At 37.4% G+C, this 20,104-nt stretch overlaps 1 protein-coding gene across 1 annotated transcript; it reads left to right on the forward strand.

Annotated features, from left to right (window-relative positions):
* The first annotated feature begins 330 nt into the window (after positions 1 to 330).
* CUNH3orf14 (chromosome unknown C3orf14 homolog) lies at positions 331 to 14,560 on the forward strand. The gene is made up of 5 exons (XM_047097563.1): positions 331 to 435; positions 1,059 to 1,142; positions 2,463 to 2,586; positions 12,193 to 12,267; positions 14,175 to 14,560. The coding sequence occupies exons 2-5, from the start codon at positions 1,090 to 1,092 to the stop codon at positions 14,295 to 14,297; spliced, it is 375 nt and encodes a 124-aa protein (XP_046953519.1). The 5' UTR covers positions 331 to 435; positions 1,059 to 1,089; the 3' UTR covers positions 14,298 to 14,560.
* The last annotated feature ends 5,544 nt before the right edge of the window (positions 14,561 to 20,104 follow it).

The raw sequence follows: 20,104 nt of genomic DNA on the forward strand, positions 1-20,104 counted from the left end.
GGAATGCGGCGAGGAGTGGCCTGCAGTGATCTTAGAGGAACGTATCTGTAACTAGATCTTTGCGGGCGGGCCTGGAGAGGTTGCTGTCCGCGGTGCTGAGCAAAACACAGCGGTTCCTTTAGAAGGAAACCCGATGAGGGCAGGGCAGTGTTTCCTTGGCTGGGCTCAGGGCCCTACACCTCCATGCATGTACACAGAAGGAAGAGCTCAGTCTGTCAGCGCTGGACACTCCGAGATTAGCGACAGTATTTAATTCATAAAATTTAGGAAAGCCAGTGCTTCGCCCAAGGAAAGAATTTCATTCCTGTTTTTTTTCTCCCTTAGGACAGTCACCTTTGGCTTTTGACCCAGCCAGATGATTTGCCTTCAGGCTCCCAGCCTTCAAAGTACTGCACTTGATCTTTTATCAGTACTGATCCAGGCTCTTCAGTCAAGGTGAGCTTGCTCATGTGCCATTAAAATGGGCTTTCCCAAACTCCCCAAACAGGACTCCTGAGCACTCAGGGTACAGTGAAGGGAACAATTGTGCTTTTCCACCGCAGTTACACATGAAAAATACTTTCTTATTTGGAAAAGAGATGGTAGAACTGGGCAGTCTTCCAATAAAAGAAAGACCATGAGTTTCCAGTTGGTTCTCATACTTGTTTGCCTTTCTATGTGTGTATGCACATGCATGAGAGATGGTGTTCCTGTGTTGAATTTTACAGAGTGGATTTTTTTTTTCTTTCTGTTGATTCAATAAAATGTTTACTAGTCTTAGTACCAGCTGCTTGTTTGTTTTCAATTCAGATTAAGGTTAAAGTGTGAGGAAATAAGAGGAAGAAATGTGAAATGTTTAGTTTACCTGATTCATGGTGTTTGGGGATGCACCTGGCATATGAAACGCTGCACATCGTAAATAAAAATGGTTTTAAGTGCATTCTCTCATTTTATGCATTACATCTCAATTTTTATTTTTCAATTCTGAGAGAATCAATGGGTTGAGGTAATAAAACCATCAACTCTTGAAAAACTGAGGATATGTAGTAGAAGTAACTGTACATGTTTTTATTATTTAGCAGAAAGCTTATAAGGCAGCTTTGACTAAGGATGACTTCGTTGCTTGCTCAAGAAATTCGCCTTTCTAAAAGACATGAAGAAATGTAAGGTTTTTTTTTTTAAAGGCTTATCTAAATGAATACATTGTGCTGGCTTTCTTAGTGAAATATTGTGTGAACAGACTTAAAAATCTGAAAATGTGTCATTTCAATTTTCTAACACTTGAGAGATTTGGTATTAGGGAGCGTCACTGTCTCTTAAGAATAATAAAGATTAAAAGGGTTATTTATGTTCTTTTTACTTTGCTTTGCTATTACCTAGATAAATTTACCCTTCTCACCTTTCTAGGTTCCTCACTGGTATTTAATGGACTTCTCTAAACCTCTTACCCATAGCAGGCTTGGTTTAATGGTCTAATGTTGCTGTCTTCAAACGTGTAATACTTTTTTTTTTTTAAAGGAGCCCCATATTTTCATTTTGCATTAGGCCTTACAAATTATATAACCAGTCCAGTACTTATATTGATATCAACCATCTCCACCTCTTTCTGTGGGCTCTCATGTTTTCTTTAATTAATTTCTTTTCTTCAGTTCATTACCAGGCCCCCTTCCTTGGCTTTCTAAGGTATTTTCCTTATAAAAAATGTTCAAATTACTCAATTTTAATTCTACCCTCATGTATTTTTTATCATCTGACATTTTTTTAATTAATCATTTAAGAGGGCCAAAAAACTTGTAAAATGATGACTTGACCAATGAGACGCTTTTAAAATATATAAAACAAAGCAGTTTGATAATTTACTTACAACTTTTTACATCTTTCTTCAATTACTGTTTCACCTTGTTGTGAGTATGCATACATACACACAGCCTCTCACTCATATATGGAACCATCATCTTTCTCTTGGAAAAAGAGGAAAAAAATATTTTTATTGCTTCTTCAAACATATGGAAGTTTAGCGCAATTCTAAATGTGTAACATGAGATTCAGGGGTATTGAAGTGTTAAGCAGAAGGTTTCGTATAGCAAGTTATATCAATGTATGTGTGTGGGGAGGTATATATAAGTATGTGTACAAAGGGATATGTATTACAGTTTGCATTTTCACCAAAAAATTAAAACATGTTTTAACACTCTAAAATAATTGCAAAGACCATAGAGGCTAAAAAAAAAAAAACAAAAAAAAAAACAAAAAAAAACCAGAAGCATGTACTTACAGTAGATACGTTAATGAAAATAATTTTACCCATATTTAAGACTTACTGAACTATCTTAATTTTCTACTGTCTTAATAATTGACATAGTAGTTGGCTTTCAAAATACGTTGAACTTGAATTGAGGTGTAATTAAGAAATGTACTTCCATATTGAACAAGCTAAAATGTTCCCTTAAAAAAAAACTTTATATAATCTTCCTTTTTTCTAGAGTATCACAAAGATTAATGTTACTTCAACAAATGGAGAATAAATTTCTAGATGAAAACAAGGAAAAGGCATCTCAGATACAAGCAGCTCAAACTGCTCTTAAAAGGAACCTTAGTCTTTTAAAGGTAAGTTTCATTGATTTTAGATATCTTCCCTCACCTATGCAAAAAAGGTTTTAAGTGAATTTCATAATTTTGATGTATATAATTTGTTTTGAATAAAATTAACGAAGTACCATCTAGTTTTTAAACCCATGTTAGATAAGTTGCATATGGATTCTCATTTTTTTAATGAAAAAAAAAATGGAAGTTTGCTTAAGCTAAGTGTTTTTAATCAACCAGAAAAATCAGTGCCCACGGAACGAATTTAAAGGTCACCTTTGTGCAAGACGTAATAAATTTAAGATACAGCTCTCTATCTTCTTTTATTTATCGGGAGATTCTAAAACCCCATGAAGTACCTATAATGTTTTTAGATCCAACTCAAAACTATCCTCATAAAAACGAGAACAATTTGATTTTGCCCTATTGGGGCCACAGTCAACACACAGAATTCATATCTAACAGATAACAGATTTCCCAGATCTCTCTTGATAGTGATGGAGGAGGTGGTCAAAGTATGTGATTGCGCAGGGCCTCACCATTTGGCCAATGTGCCCATTTGGAGTAAAATCATATGTGTAACATTTTTGGCTGCTTGCTATACTTTGCTTCCAGAATTGTATGGCTTCATCCATAATTAAAACCCTAAAGTTTGCTTCCATTCAAGCTTCCAAGAGATCCTATGACTAAAACATTTGGTAGTAAGGCTATATTATTTAAGTTATAAAGCAGTGTTTTCAGTTTTTTATTGTTAAATATTTTCATCGATAGGCATGATATAGTTATCTTCTGTAGTCACTAGAGGATAAAGGAAGAGGGAAATTCAGTTATCTTCTCAGCTTCTGGCAGTTTGATCCACAGTAATTTAAGTCACAGCCATAGTGCTACCAAAGCATTCTATGTTGCCATATGTCTTACTTGCCCAATGGTGTTTGCAATATTTATTTTTAAATGGAAATATATAGGATAATCTGGAATTTGCTGTGAAAATTCAGAAAAACTAAATTAGAAGGCTTGAAGGCTTGACTGCTACCTACCTGCAACAAGTACAGGTGTTATTCGGATTTTTCAAGTTTGTCTTCCTTTTAGTGAGCAAGTATTTGGTGAATGCCCGGAGTCCTTACTACTAAGCTAGTTCTCAGCAGAAGGTGGAGTCAACAAAAGAATTCAGAGTTCTTTACATCCAGTAGCTCATAGGCTTAACTGATAACCTAAGGTTGAGGTTGTCACACACAAAATAGGAGACCTTAGGAGATCAAACATTCAGTTACGTGGAATCCTCAGCACTGCGGGACTAAGTATAAAAACTCATCAAAAGCTAAAATGTTCTAACAAGTCTGACAGTGGAAGCTAAGCTGGAACGGTGTTTGAATAGGCACAAGGTAAGGTATTCCACTGCATTCTTACAGAAGAACCAAGCCCAGAAGAATGAATAGTCCAATTAATGTTCACGGGACCCTGAGCTAACTACCTCGTAAAGCCACAGGAAGCAAGGTTGGATAGATTTTGTGAGACCCAACTGAAGAATCTGAGACTTGATATATAGGGATAATACAGTACTAGACATGTTTGAGCAAAAGAAAACTAGAGACTTATATAAGAAACATATGGGTATTTAAGAAAAGATTCATCTCCTATTCCGATGTAATGTGATTTGAAGAATGGAGAGCTTAGATTAAAGAAGAATAGCTAAGAAATCATTGTCCTATCCAGAAGGAAGATAATGAACCTAGTTTCATAGTCTTTTGGTATGGTTTTTCTCCCCCCGATAATAAAATATATTCTCACTGTAATAAACTTGAAAGTGTAAAGAAGATGAGCTAGCATAGTTGTTGTTATTGTTTTTTTAATCTTTATTTTGAGAGAGAGAGCATGAGCAGAGGAGGGCAGACAAAGGGGGGGGGGGAGAGAGAGAGAGAGAGAGAGAGAGAGAGAGAGAGAATGAATCCCAAGCAGTCTCTGCACTGTCAGCACAGAGCCCAATGAGGGGCTCGATCCCATGAACTATGAGATCATGACCTGAGCCAAAGTCAAGAGTCAAATGCTTAACTGACTGAGCCACTCAGAGCCCCTGAAATAGCTTTTTTTCCATATCACCCCACCCAGCTAGAAATTAGTATTTTTTTGTATTTTCCCTGTCAGTCTTTTCATAAACAGATACAGTGTGTTTGCTGTTAGACATGCAGTCTCTTCACTTTTTTTAAAAACATACTTTAAATATTTGTATATGCAATTTTTTTATCCTGCTTTCCCTCTTATTATTTTGTTTGAAACTCTGTAAAGAGATTATTGTGCAAGTGACATAAATAAGACTTGATTACAGAATATTCAGTTGGGAGCAACTTTTAAAAGCATATAGATTCACTTCTCATTGAAGGTTATACTTTTTTTTTTTAGCATAAAAACTTTTCTTCAAGATTAAAGTAAAAATGGACCTGCTTTGGCCTAAAGCCCCACCCATTTTGCCCTTCCTTGTCTGCTCTATTGTCACTCTAAGGAATGGTGAAAACCACTGACCACTGCTATTGCCTTAATTTAGAGCTGAGGAAACCATAAGGTAACTAACTACTCCTAATACCCCTGGTCAAGAACAGTTTCAGTTACATCACATTATGTACTTAAGACCAGAATACACTTTAAAAATGGTTCCACTAAAACTTGGAAGCATTCTTGTAAAGACACTAATAACAATATAAGGATGAGCTCTATCAGCATCCATTATTTGACCTAAGTGTTTCTTATATTGGTCAGAGCATCCAAATGACAGGGAGTAAGCCTTGATTTTTGGAAAGGAAGATATAACACTAGTATTTTTAAACGATATGGCTGTATATGTAGACAAGCCAAAGTTGTTTTCAAACTAGTATTAGTTGAGTAAAATTAATGGATAGAAAGTAAACATAAAAATATCAGTAACAATCCTATAGATATACTTGGAAAATAGATCACATTCACATTAGCAATGAAATTATAAAATACTTGGGAATGCTCTTAACAAGGGACATACATGACTGTTACAATTACTACATTTCAATGGGAGATTCAAGAGAAAATTTAAATGGAGACATATGCCTTAATCCTGATGGGAAAACTATTATTTTTTAACTATTATTTTTATAACACCAGTTGTCACAAAGTTATGTTTTTTAAGGTTTATTATTGAGAGAGGGAGAGAGAGGGAGCATGAGTGGGGGAGGGGCAGAGACAGTGAGGGGACAGAAGATCTGAAGCGGGCTCCTCACTGACAGCAGTGAGCCCAATGTAGGGCTCGAATTCATAAACTGTGAAATCACAACCTGAGCTAAAGTCAGAGGCTTAACCGACTGAGCAACCCAGGCACCCCACAATGTTATTTTTACATTCAATAGAACCCCACAAAAATTTCACATCAAACCCAACAAAATTTCTCTAAATGCATTTGGAAAAATAAATTAGCAAGAGTATCAAAGAATGTCTTTAAAATGGGATGATAATGAAAAGACTAATCCCAAACTGTTCAAGCATATTAGTAAAAGAATGAACATGAGTTTACGTAGAGAAGAAAACTCACACTGAGGGTTTAGTCAGTAAGTATCATAAATGATAATGGATTGTTAGCTTATTAGTTTCCAGAAATGAAATAAAATGAAATTTATCTGCCTTTTAAGAACAAAATCGATTTGGAAGAGAGAATTCTGTTTCCATAAATACTTCCAGGATGTAAAAGGTCATCTCTTTCCACCTCCTTCCTTACCCCCACCACCAGTGACAAAATTGTTTAACCCAAAAAGTCAGTTTTGTGGTAGCAAACATCATCTTGTGAAGAAAATGAACAAACATTCCAGGGTGAGAAGGAACAGGAGTGTGCTACAGCAGACTAGAGATATGGCAGATGCTTCCTGTAAGGTGCATCCCGGAAGCCTTCTTGGGGTGGCTGCCGGTTAGAGCCTTGAACCAGCTGCCCCCCCAGGATGGCCAATAACTTACAGGACCCCATCTCTCCTCTTCCCTACTCACATTTCTCACTTTCTCCAAATCCAGTGAAGAGCGAGTTTAACAAATGCTTAAGTGCTGCTTGTACCAGTGACCCTGTATCTCATGCCTAAGTATCTTCTTTTTGCAATCCCAGAAATTGCACCTTGAGCACATTAAACGATTAGACCCAGCCCAGCCAGAGCTGGCATCACTGCATAGATTTATAGGGACATACCCATTGCTGGGTTGAGAGGGAGGGACAGGTCTAGTGAGGGGAAAAGAAAGAAATCGCAGTACATGACTTTTTTGTGCTCACAGTTTACCTTTCCTAATCATGAGTCAACTCATTTATAGAGGCTGCTGAATACTGCCATAGAGTAACGTTTACACCACCATCCATACTGGAAACTTGTTTTTTAATTGTTATGAAAAATTGCGAACCTATGTAGAAGAGGAAATCGAAGAATGAACTTCCATGTGCTTATCACCCAGATTCAGTAATTATCAAAACACAGCCAATCTTGTTTCATCTACACTCCTCACCTTCACCCCCAGCCTGCCCCTCAAATTATTTTGAAGCTAATCTTCAGGCATGCCATTGTGTCATCTATAAACACTTTGGTGTACATCTATTTCAGTGTTTATCAAAGATAAGGGCTATTTCAAAGTATAATCGCAATACCACGATCAACTTAAGAAATTGACAATTCCTCACATATTCAGTTGAGATGCCCGTCTCCCATATTAACTTTTTAAATATTTTTAAGTTTACATATTTATTTTGAGAAAGAAAGAGCACGAACCAGGAAGGAGGGAGAGGGAGAGAGAATCCCAAGCAAGCTCCTTGCTGTCAGTGCAGAGCCTGATAAAGAGCTCGAAACTCAGACCCTGAGATAACCTGAGCAGAAACCAGAAGTCAGACCCTTGACAGACTGAGCCACCCAGATGTCCCTCCCTTATTAACTTATCAACATGGTTTTACATTTGTTTGAATCAGGATCCAAATAAAATCCAGTATGTAATTGACAGGTTTCTCTAATCTCTAGAAGTTCCCTATGCCCCACCCCTTTCTTTTCTGACCCCCTTTGAATTTCTTTGTTGAAGGAATTGGCTCATTTCTCCTATAGAGCTTCTCACAATCTGGATATTACTAATTACATTGCTGAAGTATCATTTAGTATGTTCCTCTATTCCCCATAATTGACATAGATTGATAGGATGAAGTTGTGCTGTGCAACAGAAATATAACGCAAGTATTATAAAATTTCCTAGTAACCATTTTTAATAAGGTTAAAAGAAACATTAAATGAAACATTAAAATTTTCATATTTCAAATATATTGCTCCTGAAAGTTAGTACATACCTTGTTCTTTTTTCTTACTGAGCCTTCAAAATTCAGTGTGTATTTTACATTTCCAGCGCTTCTTGACTCAGACTTGTCACATTTCAAATTCTCAGCAACCACATGTTAATGCTCTGCATTTCTAGAGACCTGATCACATTCAGGTTCAGTGTTTTGGGGGAAGAACACTTTTGTAATGACTGGTTGTCTCTCCTTCTGGAATGTTAGCAGTCACTGGTGATCGTGGCCTACATATGCTTATCAGGGCTTGCAAAAAGTGATATTTGCATTCTTCTATTCCTTCTTATTCGATTACTGATCATTTACAAGAAGATGAACCTGCCCTCAGCAGATAGTTGGTTATACTGAAGTACATTTCCTATAGGAACAAGCATGATGAGTGCTTGATTCTTTTCTCTGTACTTAGTTTTCAAAAATAACAGGTTGATTCTCTAGTATCCTCCAAAAGTGACAAATTGGTGTTTTTAAATATGGCTGCAGTGTTCAATCTGTATTCCCACTGATGCTCCAACTGTCCCATTTTTACCAAGTGGAAACCTCCAAGGTAGCTCGTGAATGCCTCTGACCTGATCTTAACAGTCCTTGGTAGTTTACTTTCTTTCTGGTACGATGATATCTATCAGGTTAATCATACGCATTTGGAATTGGACTTTGCTCCAAGGAGCCCTGGATCCTTTTGATAGGAATGTATATTTAGAGCCCTTGATCGGGTGTTTCTTACAACTTTTTTTAAAGATAAAATTGAAAAAAAAAAAAAAGATAAAAGTCAGCAAGAGCTCGTATCAGTAATTCCATTTCGATCACATGATTCCAAGACTTTTAACTTAAAATCATCAACCTTTAACTCTTTTTTCCCTCCTCAAACCAAAAATCTCAGTTCGCAAGTAATTTCCCAGTACCAACCTCATAGTCATTTACTGTATCCCGTGATATAGACAGCACTACCAGCAACAGTATGATTACAGTCTATGGCTCTCAGTCAGAAACTTTTTACAATTCTTTTTGTCCTTGGGGTACATCTCACTATGGATGTTCAGTCAAAATACCGTGTTCTAAGACCACCTGATGTACTTTTTCTTGATGTGGCTATGCCACCAAATAGACAACAGGTTTGTTTCCTTTTGTTTTCAACTTTTAGGGATTGCTTTTTCATTTGTTCTGTAACTATATCAATTTTTCAATGATATGTATCAAGTGACAGGTCTGTAAAAAACAAGATAAAAAGGTCTAGTCAGGTAAGTCTACCCTCTTTTCACCTGCTTTTTTTCTTCTTCCCCCCAACCCCCATGGGTACTTTTTTTTTTTTTTTAAGCTTTTCATTTATACTCAGGAAACTTTTGACACCTTAATCATTTATTTATGTAGTGAATATTTAAGTGTTTAGTACATGCCCCACACTTTATAAGATTCTCGGATGCATGGGGCGCCTGGGTGGCACAGTCGGTTAAGCGTCCGACTTCAGCCAGGTCACGATCTCGCGGTCCGTGAGTTCGAGCCCCGCGTCGGGCTCTGGGCTGATGGCTCAGAGCCTGGAGCCTGTTTCCGATTCTGTGTCTCCCTCTCTCTCTGCCCCTCCCCCGTTCATGCTCTGTCTCTCTCTGTCCCAAAAATAAATAAACATTGAAAAAAAAAAAAAAAGATTCTCGGATGCTTAAAGGTAGTAGCAAACATAGTCCTTATCATCTTGCAGTGTATAGTCAAAGAGAAGGTTCTTCATTGAAAATAATATGATATAACTTGCTACAGAAGGTAGAGATTTTTCAGTCAGGCTGAGGAATTCATATTTTGTCCTCTGTGTAGTGGATATGTTTTTTTTTTTAAGTAGGTAAAGACATATTTAAAGTAGTAATTTTAGCAAAACTAATCAATTTCATATGAGGTTGAAATGAGACATAGTCTAAGCCTGGGTCCAAGTCATATTTGTTGAACAAGTAAGTAATAATAAGGCCATAGCACAGGATGGCATGGACAAACTAGAGGAGACATCCTGAAGGATCAGTCTACGGACCTTTGCATTTTTAAATGTCAGGGAATAAGAAGAGTTGAAGATAGAAGATGCAGCATCGGTGTCCGGGGGAGGAGAACTCCCACTATTGTATATTCAGTACAGTCAGGAGGACTGTTTTATTAGGTTGAAGAATAAGGGCTAGGAAGATAAGTTATCTGTCCCTCTACATTAAGAGCTGAAGCTAGATAAGAGGCAGTCTTGGAGAGAGCAAAAGTAAAAAGATGAGGACAGATGTCACAAATCTTAAGAAAGCCCACACTTCAGATTAAGAAGAGAAAAAAGGAGCCAGCTAAGGAGAAAGAGAAGTAGGAGGCAGAGAGGTAAGCAAAACAGCTAAGAAAGTAAAATCTCACTTGAGAAAGAAGTTCTCTGGAAGGGTGATAATCCCTTGTCGAAATGCTTCGGAGCTGACAGTCAAGTTACTCACAACAGGCCTGTCTTACCAGGCCACAGATCCCTGCTCATGTCTACTCTTTCATTGCAAATCTGCTCTTCTAGGAGAGAGATTCAATATCCTTACTTTCTGGTCTTTAAGGCAAAGGTTTATAATCTTGTGTATAGGTGCAAGTGGCACCTAGATCTACCACTAACAGTAAATTTATAACTATTCTAATAATGGTGTAAATGGAGTTAGGATTCTTTTGTTTGGTTTATAACAGTTCCAGGACCTTGTACAATCTCAGTGCAATCACAGAAGAGTTAATCTTCACTATTCAGTGTAGCATCGGCATCAAAAGCTCTTTAGCATGTGTCTCAGCTACAAACTTCTGGTGGGGAATAGACAGGGCTATTAGGTGGGCTTTTGATCCCTAAATTGCTGGTTTTCCCCTTCAAATCACCTTCTTCTAGACAGCAGGTGCATTAATGGTTGTGCAACTTTGGGGAGTCCCTTTAGGGAATTTCCTGTTTTTCCCTTTTACATTTCACACCCATTCCTTGCTCCCGCCGCTACCATCTGCTCGCTCTTTTCTCCTGTTCAGCATTGGATTCTTCACACCCCACTCCCACGCCCTTTTCCATCGCTCTCCGTCTGTCCAACAGCCCTGTACTTGGATTGCTCCAATGCTTGTACATGGATCAGAGAACTTTCTCTTTTCGATCAACTCACTAAGCTCAAAGGAGAGACAAAATTTACACAGCCTTGAGCCAAGGCCTCTGTGAACTTGACAAACATAAGCAAGCACAAGACAACATAGGTGCCAATGTGGGGAGCATGAAACAGAGCTCAGCATTTCACTAACGACTTGGAATGTTCTACATTTCTGGGCATACACTTCATCCACATATCAAGGTAACATCTTTACCAGAGTATGAATTAAGTGTAATTAATTACCCTTGTGTTTCTACAACCATAAGAGCAAATGCACACACCCACGAATTAAACTACAAATTAAAGCCCAGCGCTTAAAAGCCATCAGATGAATGATGCACAACGTAGCAGTAAAGCTGGCCATCGAGACTGCCCTAGAAATCTAGTACTAAAAATCTAGAGTGTAGTGAAAAGGCTTTTGCTGCAAAGTACGGAGGTGCCTCATGGTCTTTCTTTTCAATATGTGGAGAATTTGCATGAATATAAAATAAAAAGAACACCGAAATGTTTGACATTAATATACCACTTCCATGATCTGGCCCAGAACACTTCACTTTTAAGGTTAGTGCAGTGTCAAAATACCTGTTTTTAGGGGCGCCTGGGTGACTCAGTCGGTTGAGCGTCCGACTTCGGCTCAGGTCACAATCTCGCCGTCCGTGAGTTTGAGCCCCGCTTCGGGCTCTGGGCTGATGGCTCAGAGCCTGGAGCCTGCTTCCGACTCTGTGTCTCCCTCTCTCTCTGCCCCTCCCCCATTCATGCTCTGTCTCTGTCTCAAAAATAAATAAATGTTAAAAGAAAATTTTTTTAAAAAACACAAAATATCTGTTTTTAGTGTCGGAATATTTGACCGTTTTATCCACCTGGCAGTTTTGAATGGTATTAGGGCTAAGGTAGTATCCTGAGCAGTTTTATAAGAAAGTCCATTTTTCAAGAATTATTGCCATTTACTATTTTAAATGAAATGGAAGACCTTGAAAGTGCTCTCGACACTACCCCCACTTTTTATTTTAAGATAAGAAATGCTCTGTTCTCGATCTGAAACTGGTTGCCTAGCCAGTGATCAGTCTCCTCCTACCTCAATGACCTTCCTTCAGTTCAGACTGTATATCCAGAGAAGAGTTGAGAGATTTGGGATATAGATGTTGCTATTACAGGTGCCATTTGTATGTGTTATGTAAATACATTTTGTTTCTATAACATTGATACCTATCACAGGATATAGAAGCAGCAGAAAAGTCTCTACAGACCCGGAGTCACCCAATTCCATCACCAGAGGTGGTTTCTCTTGAGGTGAGAATCTTAAAGATCAAAAGTATAAGAAGAGACCCCATGCTGTTATGAGTACGTTGTAAATTAACTGTGGTTCTATGTATGTATTTCCCAGACTTATTTATTCAGTAAAATAAACAAGATATGTCTGATTGATCCTTACATGTCCACAGTGCTGTGCTTTGTATGTAGGTGACTGATAAGTATCTTGATGTTAAGAAAAAAAAAAGTGTCACATGAAAATTTTCTTAAAATCCTATATCTTTTCATCTAGAAACAACTACCCTGTTAAACCATGAGAGACACTATGCACTAAATCTTAAGATGACAGCATGCCTAACCAAAGTGCTTTTCCTGTTGGCTAATGTTAGTAGTTTAGTCCCTTCACCAATTTTCAACCAATGCTATTTCAATGCATATTATCATGCAGTATAGTGTGGCTTTTGTCTGTTTTATTTTGCTCAGTTCAAGAACAGATTGGGAAGATTGTTGGCAAAAATAAATCCTACTTGGTATATGAATATATCTGTGATGAAAGGAAATTTACTCCATATAGAATAGTTTAATTTTATATTCCTAATGACCTTTTTCAAATACAATTTGCTTGCTGCCTAACCAGAGATGTGAATAGACTCAAAATTAAAGGATGAGAATTTGCCCTTCAATTTTCTGTGTCATCTAGAGTAATAAGAAGAGGCAGTGATCAAGGATAGAAAGAACTCTGGTACAAAGTTGTGCCTTGGGCATGTCTTTTTCTTTGTTGAATTCTCCAATACCTTGCTCTGGCCTATATGGGGCCCACACAATAGGGGTTAATCCAGCCATGAATGGTGGAGAAACTCCCAACCACAGGCGATGGTTGGTATTTTTCTGAGCTAGTCTTGCACAGCAGGATGACCTCTATTTTAAGTGTTTCAGGCTACTTCTCAGACCACATGCATAGATAGATAGATATGTAGAACCGCTCACCATTTTCAACTTTCAGAACTCCTGTACCTTGTTAATGTGCAGAGTGGATCATTATGTGTTGTTAATGCTATGGAATTCTTTGGTTGAATTTCCCAAAATGAGATTCATAGTGATAATCTCCTATAAAATGCCCTGCAAGGATAGAGATTTTTGGTAGTTTACTTTTGTTTGGCTTTGTTAGAGCAGTCATGCAAAAAACCATCAAAGCTTCTAGAAACTATATGGTGATCTTTGCATGAGCCTCTGTAGCTTACAGACTTGCTATAGGCAGGCCATTAATACAGTATCTCAATTTCTAAGCCATTTAAATGAAAAGTGGTTACATTATATTATTTTTTCTCAATATAAAAAAAATTGGGAAGAAATTACAATTTACCATAACGAGTGCTCTTCTAAAAGGTATAATGGATGCATATTTTAAATGTTTCTCCCCTTAAAATTAAGGAGTCCATTCACCTGAATCCTGTACTGGTTACATTTCAGTTCCTGAGCTCATCGCAGGTCCAATCTTTTTAGGCCAACTATAAATCAGTTGTTCATGTTTAATCATTTCATTGTAATAACTTCAGTACACGTAATCATTTGGTAGGAGATTTGGAACAGTAACCGAAAACATTTAATGACTGTAGCCATAAATGATTCCACTGGTAATAATCACAAGGTTGGCCACAAGAGGGCGTGTAAAATCACAATAAAATCCTAAAACCTGTAATTCTGCCAGGCTCTGGTTTTACTGAGAAATTTGAAAATTAACACTAGTAAGTAGCCAGATTTCTTTCTAAAATTAACATAAAATATTCTGTAGAGGAAGTGCATTCTACGTCTATGTGTGCATGTGTGTGTGTGTACACGCATACACACACTTCAGTGAATAAACATTTAGACTATTATGAAGAGCCAAGTTCAATTGCTTGATATGCTTTTTTACTTTTGGATGTTGTTTTTTTTTTTTTTTCCAGACTCTTTACTGGGCATCAGTAGAAGAATATATTCCCAAGTGGGAACAGTTTCTTTTAGGAAGAGCACCATATCCGATCGGTGTTGAAAATGAAAATGAAGCAGAAAAATACCACTCAAAATGAGGCGCAGTGATAACTCCTTCACATGCTCTTTCAAAAGAACCTGTTTAGTACAGCTGAATATTAAAGAATATGCAGATCGTTTCAGGAACTTTAGGAATCGGGTATGTTCCCAGTGTCCCATTACCTTCTCAATGACGGTCAGGATCTGACAATCTGCTGACGAGTCTCAGGTTGTCACTTTGAAACCTACTAGTAGTTCCAGGTCAAGAATTTGCCTTCTGCCAAATCCATGGAAGTGTTAGTGTTAAAAGCTCATACTGAAAGGTGGACTGTTTATTAAACAAGTTGCTAAATAAATGTGTGTGTCTCATTTTAAGAAAAAAAAAATCATTTACAGCCATTCTCATCTAAACAGTAAATACTGGTTGTTCTGATGTTACATTTTCTAGAATCATTTTGGTTATTTTATTACGGGGATCATGTTCAGCACAGGATCAAAGTGGGTGTTGGTCCATTATTACAGTTTCTTCTAACAAGTAGAAAAAATAGAGACACTTAAGCTGCTTCAATATAATATTTATTAGAGAATGGATTTATAGGATTTTGTCCTTCATAGATAATCAAACCTCTGAAAGTTCCGGGGGAAAGAACTAAACCATCAAGCATTTGATAAGTAGCCAGTTTCAGGAAGGCTCAGACTTGGTTCTGAAAAAGGTCCCCTGTTAGAGCTGAGAATGGTTATTGGATTTTGACTTGGTTATTTAAGGACTGCCAACCCTGTGAATGTCGATAACTCCTCTCATCTTCTCATCTTTAAACTTGCCCTTCCCTCTCCCTTCTATTTTCATTATTTCTGAAACTGTCAGAAAGCTTTGAGGTTCCTCAGTCTTCCACTGCTTGAACACTCAAGAAAATTTGTTTTTCTAATTATAGAGGCAGCTCCTGCTAGCAAGGGGAGTCTATACGTTCATTGCCATTCAAGCATTTAAATTTCAAACTGGTTTGTGTTTTTAAAAGAAAATAGGATAAGCTAAAAAAAAAAAAAACAACAACACTATATTGAAACGTCCATTGTGCTGATAAGTTCCTTTAAACTACCATCTTGGAAATATCCTGTTGAGTGGGTGGTTGGTGTGGGTAACAATAACGTTGTTTTCATAATATGCGCTGGCAGATTAACATACTTCTCTACAGTGTTAACAGTTGTAATTAAGGAATAAACAGCACAGAGTGTCAGTCCGATGACAATTTCATCTATAGTGTCACAATACAAAATGTCACAAAATATTAGAACTGTTATATAACTATAAAAAGTATCCGCTTAAAAGCTGAAAGCCTTTTTAAAAAAGGAAGACAGAGAAAGGAAGAAAAAAGAAAACTGGCATAGAGACCAGAACAATTTATACCTTCTCAAGAATGTTCTGACATGAAAATAAATTGATAATTTTTTTTTTTTCCTGTTACATCACAGTTTGGTTTCTAGCCATCCAGTTGATTTAGCAGGAGAATGCACGGCTTTTTAGCAGCTTTGAATTGGTAAACAGATTTAGATGTAGTAGAAAGGAACATGAGGAAGTTTTTTTTTTTTTTTTAACATCCAATCTTTCCCAGCATATGCACATAAGAAGGTGAATGAAGCGATGTGAAACTTATATCTCTTTAGTCAAGTGAAAAAAAAGGCTAAACATTTGTTGAGATAGTAAAATATTGTGTCAAGCAAGTAGGCACATTCCAAAATTAAACAGTGGTTGATACGTTAACATCCTCAAATATTTGAGTGCACACTTCCTTTGAGTTCTGTAAATTAAATCACCAGTAGGTTCGATTAAAATACAAAATGAATAGCAGTTTAACCATGTCAGAAAAGGTTGTTTTTTTCCTCCCCTAAGTTGACTGACTTGCTAAATAGTTTCTAAAAAGAGCATATATTTAATATACCCTGGGTTACCACTTAGGGAAGCGGGATGGATGTCATTTCTAGGCTTTAGCTGTATCATTTGCCCTGTTACTAGAGAATACCTCAAAAACTCCCAGAGATGACTTTATTCCTGGCCCCCACAGAACTCCCTCCCCTTCTCTCCTTGTAGACTGTAACAGATTGCACCACATGGTGTATGTTTAAAAAAAAATATATCCATAGGGACCTAGATACCCCATTAAAGGGCTTTATATTCCTCATGGCAAATTAGCTTTACATAGGAATTTCCAAGTACCGTTTTCTGTAAGGAGGGAAGAAATACCGTATCTAACGTGTATTTTGTATTTGCTATCACTAGGAATCAGACAAGGAAACAGGTCATCTACTCATACTCCCCTTGCCCCCTACCACTGCTATGATTGAGCGTCCTTACCGTTCACTCCATCATACCTACTATTCATGAAAAACATGAATTCGGTATTTGGGGGTTTGGATTTTGGTTTTTGTCTGTTTACAATAATGGGATTTTCAAAATAAAGGTCATTTCAAGATTTTCTTCGCACAGCCTTGCTTGGATTGTTGCAAACACAGAGGTGCATAAATACTCAAACTCATTTTATGCTGGAAGACTTTTAGTAGATGAATTTATTAAACTATAAAATACTAAGGTCCGAAAGAGCTGCAGTTTTTCTCCATGCTTGGTAAAAATAAACTTGACTAAGGAAAAGCCCAACACTCTAGAAACCAGACATCTGGTCTTTCCCAGGAGGGGGGGCAGGGGGCAGCAGGAGCAGTGCCAATGAAAGGGAGGTCAAATGGACAGTTTTTCCTGTGCGTTACGTCCAAGGTGCTTTCACATGTCGGCTGAAAACTTGAAGGACTATAATAATCTAACTTTTTTCACAATTTGGTCTTGTCTGTTCCAATCCCTTTTCCATCAAAAAAAAAAAATACAATGGATATGTGGACATACTTATTTTTGAACCAGAATTAAAGTGAGTTGGTCATTTTCTCACTTCTACAATAACTGGAGACAGGCCAGGGGGCGGGAGTCTATGAAAAGCCAGGGTTTGCAATCACAAGAGTAAGGTAGGAAGCTTTAAACCCCGTCAGGTAGGTTTTAGAGTATAAAATTAAATGCACAAGGCCACGAATTTGGCTTATCCACAAAATGTATTCTTTTCCTTCCTTATTCTGTTAGTCTTTATTAAATAAACAAAGGTGAATTGGTTTAAAGTCTTTTTTTTTTTAAATAAAGTTTTAAATCTAGAGTTACCACCCTCCCCGTTTCAAGAACTGTCCAAACATTATAGCTACATGGCTTAAAAAAACTCTCCATTTTAACAGTCTAGTTGACCTCTTCTACTTTGATTAGGATGCTAAGATGCCTTTTTTTAAGTTTCTGACTAAAAAATTTACTCATTAGAGAAGGTATGAAGTATATAGTGAGTTCCAACAGAGGAAGGAAGGAAAAGAGGGAAGGAGGGAAGGAGGGAGGGAGGGAGAGAGATCAATCTGTGGAAAATACGGAGAAGGCAAAGAGAAATTACTTTGAGAAAGTTTTAAGTTGAAGCAAGAAGTACGCCCACTTCTTGTGTTTTATTTGTTTATCTTATAATTTAGAAGTTAATTTGTCTACATAGGAAATTTAATTCCCTATGGCTAATACAAGAACATTTAGAGTTTTCTGGGACAAACACAGAGACGTGTCAAACTTCAGCAATTAAGGAGAGGATTGATATGTGGATTTGACGGCTGGCATTGTGATCTCCTTTTCTAACTGGAACTGAGATTATATCCTTACTAAAATCCAAGACAAGGAAAGTGACTCAAACAAAGACAGAGGCAAAAAAACACTTCCGGACATCATCTTACCTCTCAGAGTCGAGTTTCCTTGCCTACAAGAGAAAAAGGACCGGGTTCCCTACCTTCACAGTTAATGTTTCAGAGTTCTTGCCATTTTAAAAACCTAAGTGGCGTCTCAAAGAGAGACTGAGACTCGGCTAGAGCAGTATCTAGATTGACTAGTACAAATCAATAAATACTGGCATTAAGAGGAAACAATGGAGTGTTCTTATTTAGAAAGATGATTTAGTTTGTATTTTTTTAATTTTTATTACTTTTTAATGTTTTTATTTTTGAGAGAGCGAGAGTGTGCACGCGCGCGCACACACACACACACACACACACACACACACACGAGTGGGGGAGAGGCAGAGAGAAGGGGAAACACAGAATCCGAAGCAGGCGCCAGGCTCCGCGCTGTCAACACAGAGCCCAATACAGGGCTCGAACCCTCAAGATCATGACCTGAGCCAAAGTCGGACGCTTAACCAACTGAGCCACCCAGGCACCCCTGTTTCTGTATTTTTGATGACAGCTGGATCATTTAACCTCCACTGTTAGAAAAACTAAGGGGCCCCTGGGTGGCTCAGTTGGTTAAGCGTCCGACTTCAGCTCAGATCATGATCTCATGGTTCGTGGACCCAAGCCCAAAAATAAATAAATGATAAAAAAAATTTTTTTTAAACTAAATACATAATTTGACCTCCCCCCCCCCCAATAAGTCTGGATTATCAATGTATGAGTGTCTCTGATGTTTTACCTGTTACCGCTTTGGGGACAATTCAGTCAAATTAGAGACGGACAAAATTCCAAGTATATCTTTGTCTAATCCAGCTCTATCTTCTTTCCTTTCCCAATGAAACATAATCATTTTTCATGTCTTATTCTCCATTTATAAGATCTATAAAATAGACATTTTGTATTGGACGCTCTTCCTCAGGAAAACCATTAATACTAAGATGTTCAAAAGAAGCTAAATACAGAGCCTTTGAAAATGATACACAGGAAAACAAAGCTGGGTAACATTTAAGCATCATTCATTCATTCATTCATTCCAACAGATCTTTCTGACTGCCCATCGTGTAGCAGGCACAGCTCTAAGCACCAAAAATACAGAACACAAAACTGCCCTCTAAATCTATGTCCTTACATAATTTACATTCTGGAGGGGCACTGGGTGAAGAGGATTGAAGGTAGTGATTAAAAAACACAAACAGGTACCTGGCTGACTCAGTTGGTGGAGTTTGCTACTCTTGATTTCAGGGTCATGAGTTCAGGCCCCACACTAGGCATAGAGCCTACTTTAAATAAGATAAAATACGGGGCAACTAGGTAGCTCAGTCAGTTAAGCATCAGACTTCAGCTCAGGTCATGATCCCGTGGCTCATGGGTTCGAGCCCCATGTCAGGCTCTGTGCTGACAGCTCAGAGCCTGGAACCTATTTCAGATTCTGTGTCATCCTCTCTCTCTGCCTCTCTCCTACTCGTGCTCTGTCTCTGTCTCAAAAATAAATAAACATTTAAAAAAATAGTAAGAATAAATAAGTGAAATAAATAATTATAAGATTTTTTTTAAACTTGAAAAATACCTAATATATTAGATGGTAATAAGGTCTAATACAGTATGAACATCTAAAATATCTGCTCAAAGCAAGAAAACAAAGGACTAGAAGACTCTGTCCCCCCATTCAAAGATCTTGAGGTAGGTTTTCCAATGAAGCAACATTTTTCACTGCCACTAATTTGGATACTGTGTAAGCTTAATAGATTTGCAATAAAGAATGAAAAAAAAGTCCTCACTACTTCAACACATAATTTGTTACATCAATATTCACAGCAGCATTATTCACAATAGCCAAAAAGTGGAAAGAATCCAAATGTCCACCACTGATTGAATAAACAAAATATGGCATACAAAGGAAGGGGAGGATCTATCCTTCCATCAAACAAAACAGACTTGAATCCAAAAATAGTACCTAGAGACAAAAAAGTCATTATATAATAAAGGGGTCAATTCATCAAAAAAAATATATCCTAAATATATATACACCCAACATCACAGCACCTAAATATATTAAGTATATTCTAACCAATCTGAAGGGAGA

This window comes from Lynx rufus, unplaced genomic scaffold (genome assembly GCF_022079265.1).
Source record: "Lynx rufus isolate CCGP_SWC_20201006 ecotype Redwood Valley unplaced genomic scaffold, mLynRuf1.p SCAF_4, whole genome shotgun sequence".
Taxonomy (NCBI): domain Eukaryota; kingdom Metazoa; phylum Chordata; class Mammalia; order Carnivora; family Felidae; genus Lynx; species Lynx rufus.

What these genes read in the sequence shown, in the direction of transcription:
- CUNH3orf14 (XM_047097563.1), top strand. Translation starts at nt 1,090, where the DNA reads ATGACTTCGTTGCTTGCTCAAGAAATTCGCCTTTCTAAAAGACATGAA. An exon ending in TCTAAAAGACATGAAGAAAT is followed by an intron (nt 1,143 to 2,462) that starts GTAAGGTTTTTT and finishes CCTTTTTTCTAG; the next exon opens with AGTATCACAAAGATTAATGT. An exon ending in GGAACCTTAGTCTTTTAAAG is followed by an intron (nt 2,587 to 12,192) that starts GTAAGTTTCATT and finishes TACCTATCACAG; the next exon opens with GATATAGAAGCAGCAGAAAA.